The sequence below is a fragment of the Morus notabilis genome, unplaced genomic scaffold (genome assembly GCF_000414095.1).
Source record: "Morus notabilis unplaced genomic scaffold, ASM41409v2 Scaffold1168, whole genome shotgun sequence".
NCBI lineage: Eukaryota > Viridiplantae > Streptophyta > Magnoliopsida > Rosales > Moraceae > Morus > Morus notabilis.
In genome coordinates this window covers 53820-59355 of record NW_010368053.1, presented here as the reverse complement: position 1 = coordinate 59355, position 5536 = coordinate 53820, and the positions used below count along the sequence as shown (strand labels likewise).

Here is a 5536-nt window from a genome sequence, read left to right as displayed (position 1 = left end):
TATATATATATATATTATTTTGGAGCAATTCTATATGTCCCATGGGTTGAACCCCTACCTTCTTACAAAGGGTGGTGGGCTCCACTTGTGGGTCCTGCAGATAGGGTCCACTCTTTTTGAGAGAATGGAAATATATCCCCGTGGGCGTAGCTATATAACAGTTTTCATATTTTTGTCCTGATCATGTAAACATTACAGAGCCACACTTTTGGACGGGCCTCATTTTAATTTTATGTAACACGTTAAATATTTTTGGGGCCTCATTCTCTAGTTTGGATTTTCCAAAAGCGCTTGAAACTTGAAAAACCTCGTCTTCTTTACGAGGCAAGGTCATATCATGTATGTGTCCCACCAAGTCTATTAATTAATTAGACAATCTTCAATGTAAATATTAATACTAATTGTATATTTATCATTAAAAAATTTAATATGTTATGTTATTTTTATTTTTATTTCAACGCATAATATTATTTAAAATGTTAAATATACTTTTTTTTATAATTGTTAAGATTTGAAAGTTGTAAAAATAAACTTTTTTGTTTAAAATAATTAGAAAATACAAAAGTTATAATGATTACATGAAAAAGTAAACATTTCAACTAATAATAATAAATGTCAAATTTTTCATATGTTATATTTAGTAAGAAATTTACCACAAAGTATAGCATATGTGAAATTTAACATAACAAATAACATTGCATTGGAGAGTATTTTTTACATCAAATGCTATATTTATAATTGACACGTCAACTATAGCATTGGAGATGTTCTTATACTTTTATTTAGTTTATTTTTATTATGGGGTTTGAGTGATCCATTAGCCCCTTCTAAAAGTAAAGAAGCCAATGTTTTAACTTCTTGTGTGAATTCATATCACAAAAGATTATTCAACAGCATCTAATAATCGGAATGGTGGTACTTATATAACATATATATACATACATATATATATATATATATAAACAATTAGGGATATCAGGTCAATATGATAGGACAGAACCGAACAGCGACCATAAAATAATGCATATTATAACGTACAAAACAAAGGTAGTAAGTAGCTTCCTTACTAGAAGTCAAGTACGTTCTAGACCATCTAGAAATAAAAAATTCCAAGTATTGCCGCGTTAGTCTTGAGCATCTGTAGAAACTTTGCTCTCACACTGATCAATTTTCCACGAAGTTCATTAATTTCCCAACTCACTCCCCTTTTTTGTCCATACAAATTCACCCAAGTTTTTCCAAATTTCATGGACTATATATATACATACAACTTTTCCATCATCACCACAACCAACAATACCCCAAGTATTCACTTTACAGAGCAAAAAAAACTCATTTTTAAAAAAAAAAATGGCCGAGAGGTACCAACAAGTTTATCCCTTAGCCCCGGCGAACGGGCACCCGAGAAGCGACGAAGAATCATCCAATTTGGACGCCAAGGAGCTCAAGCGCAGGAAGAGGATCAAATTGGCAATCTATGCTTTCATTTTCACCGCGTCCCAGATCATCGTTACCCTGGTGTTCGTACTAGTTGTGATGCGCGTCAAGTCTCCTAAGCTAAGGCTTAGCGACAAGTTCGAATTCCAGACAATCGAAACAAATAGCGGATCAAAACCTTCCTTTGACATAAGCTTCACAACCCAATTGAGGGTCAAGAACACCAACTGGGGACCCTACAAGTTCGACAACACCACCGCCGCTTTCGCCTACGAAGGCGAGACCGTTGGGCAGGTTGTCATTCCCAAGGGCAAGGCCGGTATGAGGTCGACCAAGAAGGTGCCTGTGAGTGTGAGTTTGAGTTCGAGTCAGCTGAAAAACAATACCAATCTTGGCAGTGAACTGAGTGGTGGAATATTGACGCTGAGATGTACGGCCAAGATGACTGGGAAAGTAAAACTCATGTTGATCATGAAGAAGAAGAAGTCTGCGAATATGAACTGCACGATTAATATTCATGTGAAAGAGAAGACAGTCAACTTGAAATGCTAGCGTGAGAAATGGTTGTTGTTATATTATAATTATTGTTTTAGACTTGTGAGCTTTGGTTGTTGTTATAATTATTTGTTTTTTCTTGTTCTTTTTACGTAGATGTACGTATAAGTATTAGTGTCTCAAATTATATGAACTGATAGCATATTTGACGTTTAATTCTTGCCTTCTTAATTAATGGGTGTGTTTAGAACTCATTTTAAAATAATTTTTTATTTTTTGTATGAAAATAGAAATGAAAATATTTTCAATCTCAGATATAAATTATTTTTAAAAATGCGATTGGTAGTTTTATCAAGAGATTATTTTCAGTATACAACAATTCATCAATGTCTCTCTCTCTTTGTGCTCGAGAGAGGAGAAAACGGAAACAAAAAATAAAAAACGACTAAAAGTCATTTTTCATTTCTCTTTTATTTTACACTAAATTAAAAAATCGTTTTCACTTTTTTTTTATCTTTAATTGTGTCAAACGTCGTTTCTCTCCTGTTTTTATTTTCTTTTTCTCAAAAAACGTAAAAAATAAAAATAAAATCAACTCTAAACACGGTCAATGTTTTTCCTTATTATAACATTTTTGCTGTTTCTCGTCTCCTTAAAACGTTTGTGCCTTTAAAATGTAAAATATCTTATATAGTACACGTGTATATATATATGTGTGTGTGTGTCTTTTTTCTTTTTGTGTGTGTCTAACGTCTATCACGGAGAGACGACCCTTCCCAACGGTGACGCCAATTGAATTACATTTCACGCAAATGCGCGACATTTTGAATTCAGCTTCTATGAACAAGAAAACAACACAACTAGTAGAGGCCTTTGTAAAAATAATCTAATAGAAAAGCTTTATTCATAACATGACAATTTAAAAATTTTTATTTGCAAAATGACTTTTTGAGAAGAAAGAAAAACGAAAAAAAAATCGGAACTTCACCCCACCCCACGGATCCACTGCTCAACTCGATCCGAACCGCCACGTTCTCGACCTTCTCGAGCCTCGACGTCGCGATCATGAACGGCGCGATCAACAGCACGTTCAGAGCCCTGCTCTCCGCCCTCTGAATGTTCACCATGCTCGTCTCCATCAAGTTTTTGAACCCGAACCTCGCCGGCGTCGTCCCCAGGGCCATTCTCGGCGTGATTCTCAAGGTGGGTCTCGGCCTTTTGGGGATTTAGATGTGACAGAGGTGTTGAAGAGCATTGTGGGGTGTCGAGAGGGTAAGTGAGGACATCTGGTGAAATGGGTTTTGGAGTTTTGTTGTTGGTGATGTCTCCCTCTCTCTCCAATGGGGTTGTGACAGGTGAGGAAGAGATGTTGACAACTGCCATTGTTGGGTTGCTGTGAAAGAGTTTTTTGAACACGCAGAGAAGACCTGAGAGGATTTTTTTAATGCGGAATCTTGAATTGTTTGGGCAATTAAAATTAAAAAGTCATTTTCTTAATTTTACTTTTTTACTCAGTTATTTTAGCCAAATTCTCCAACTAGTACGTACATTTATCTGATGAGGCAAATTTAAAGTCAAGAGAAGGGGATTCGTCAATTTATCTAATTTAACTGACTCTTATTTCATAGATATTATAATTCAATATTAAAATCATTACCTTAATATATGCATGGTGGTTTTAGAAATCATTCTTTGTTTGGTTTATCATGTGGGAACCCTGCATTTAAGCATAATATCAAAAGGTGCATATGTCGTTGCTCCGATAATATTTAAATCATACCTATCATCATTTGATGGCATTTCTAAATCGATAAGCGACCTTTTCAAGATGGGAATTTTTACTTTTTTATTTGCATTTCATTACTAATTAAAATAGGAGCATTTAACTTGTCTGTTCACATTTTTGTCCTAACAAAAAAAAGAAATGAAAATTTCTCCGTCTATCAAAACCTTGTGGTTTTCTATCCCAAAAGGTCAATTTGCAAATCTGACTTGTATATGAACATCTTTTTCATCTCAAACGTCCCTCCGTCTGCGAGACATTAAAAAGAAAAAAAAAAAAAAAAGTGGCACATTACAATAATTTTTCAAATTGGGGTAAATTATCAAAATGAATAGTTTATGAGGCAAGTTATCAAAACTCTACCAATTAGAGTAAATGTGCAAAATACTTAACATAATATCATTCAAACAACAAAATACTCCGGCTAAAATAAACAATACAAAAATGGTTTTGAAGAACTTGTTTTTTAAATTCCTTCGCAGTATCTCAACTCGTTATGTATCCTTAAAAAAAAAAATTCCTCTCAATCAGTTGCCTATGTAAAGTAATGAAGGGTCGGGCTAACCTGCGCCGACTGGCCTAGGCTTGGTTCGAAATTTTTTTAAGGCATTTTCAAAAAAAAAAAAAAAAAAAAGAGGATGTTGCAGCAAATCCGGTCTGGTTGAATTAATAAGCTTGCGGAGTTAACATCTTTTTCATCTGAAACGTCCCTCTGTCTACGAGACAAAAAAAATAAAAAAAGTGGCACGTTACAATAATTTTTCAAATTGGGGTAAATTATTAAAATGAATAGTTTATGAGGCAAGTTGTCAAAACTCTACTAATTAGAGTAAATGTGCAAAGTACTTAACATAATATCATTCAAACAACAAAATACTCAGCTAAAATAAACAATACAAAAATGGTTTTGAAGAACTTGTTTTTTAAATTCCTTCACAGTATCTCAACTCGTTATGTATCCTTAAAAAAAACAAAAATTCCACTCAGTCAGTTGCCTATGTAAAGAAATGAAGGGTCGGGCCAACCCGCACCCGACTGCCCTAGGCTTGGTTCAAAATTTTTTTAAGCTATTTTAAAAAAAAAAAAATTAAAGAGGACGTTGCAACAAATCCGGTCTGGTTGAATTAATCTTTCGGAGTCAAAATCTCAGCTTGACCCAGAAGTAAGAGTCAGGTCCATACAGTTGGAAAAATTAATGGTATCGAGTGCGCAGCAGAATTTAAAAATTTTAATCAACGTCAAAGCCAAACAAGAACATGTTCATGATGCTATATAACATAAATACTAAAGATCTAAAACATACCTTTTTGAGATTTGAGGAAACTGCACGTCTGACAGATCTAAACGTTCCAAACAGCAACCGGAAGAGCCTCAACCAACTGGTCTTCTTTGCTATTCTCGTTTCCACAATCGGTGTGCATGTGGGCACACGTCGTTTAATCTCCTCTAGGTATTCTTGATCTCCTTCCAATCACAAGAGAGCCAAAGAAAAATTGTTCTTGAGAATTAAACAATTTTTCCTCTCAGGAATCTTTTATCAATAGCCTCCAAAAAGTCTCTCAAGTGATCTAATGAGTAATGTGACTTAATAGGCTATTTATAGTGTTTTAAAAGTCATACTTCCGTAACAATTAGGTTTCCCAAAATTCTAATCGCATCCAGAGTCGATTTTTCCATGTCAGCATGCATTTTACGTTACAACCGGTCGACTGGTGACAGAGACATTATAACTCACCGGTCGACCTGTCTTCACTAACCGGTCGACCTGTGACCGGTCTACCCAACCGGTCGACCTGTCTGCACTGACGAAAGTTGTTTTTC

At 34.8% G+C, this 5536-nt stretch overlaps 1 protein-coding gene across 1 annotated transcript; it reads left to right on the top strand.

Annotated features, from left to right (window-relative positions):
* Positions 1-1295: 1295 nt before the first annotated feature.
* On the top strand, positions 1296-2101 carry LOC21390113. The gene has a single exon (XM_010114309.2). It carries the CDS (start codon positions 1351-1353, stop codon positions 1987-1989), a length of 639 nt encoding a protein of 212 aa, XP_010112611.1. The 5' UTR covers positions 1296-1350; the 3' UTR covers positions 1990-2101.
* Positions 2102-5536: the final 3435 nt, after the last annotated feature.

Bases quoted from the DNA above. Each gene is read 5' to 3' on its own strand.
- LOC21390113 (XM_010114309.2), top strand. From the start codon at position 1,351: ATGGCCGAGAGGTACCAACAAGTTTATCCCTTAGCCCCGGCGAACGGG.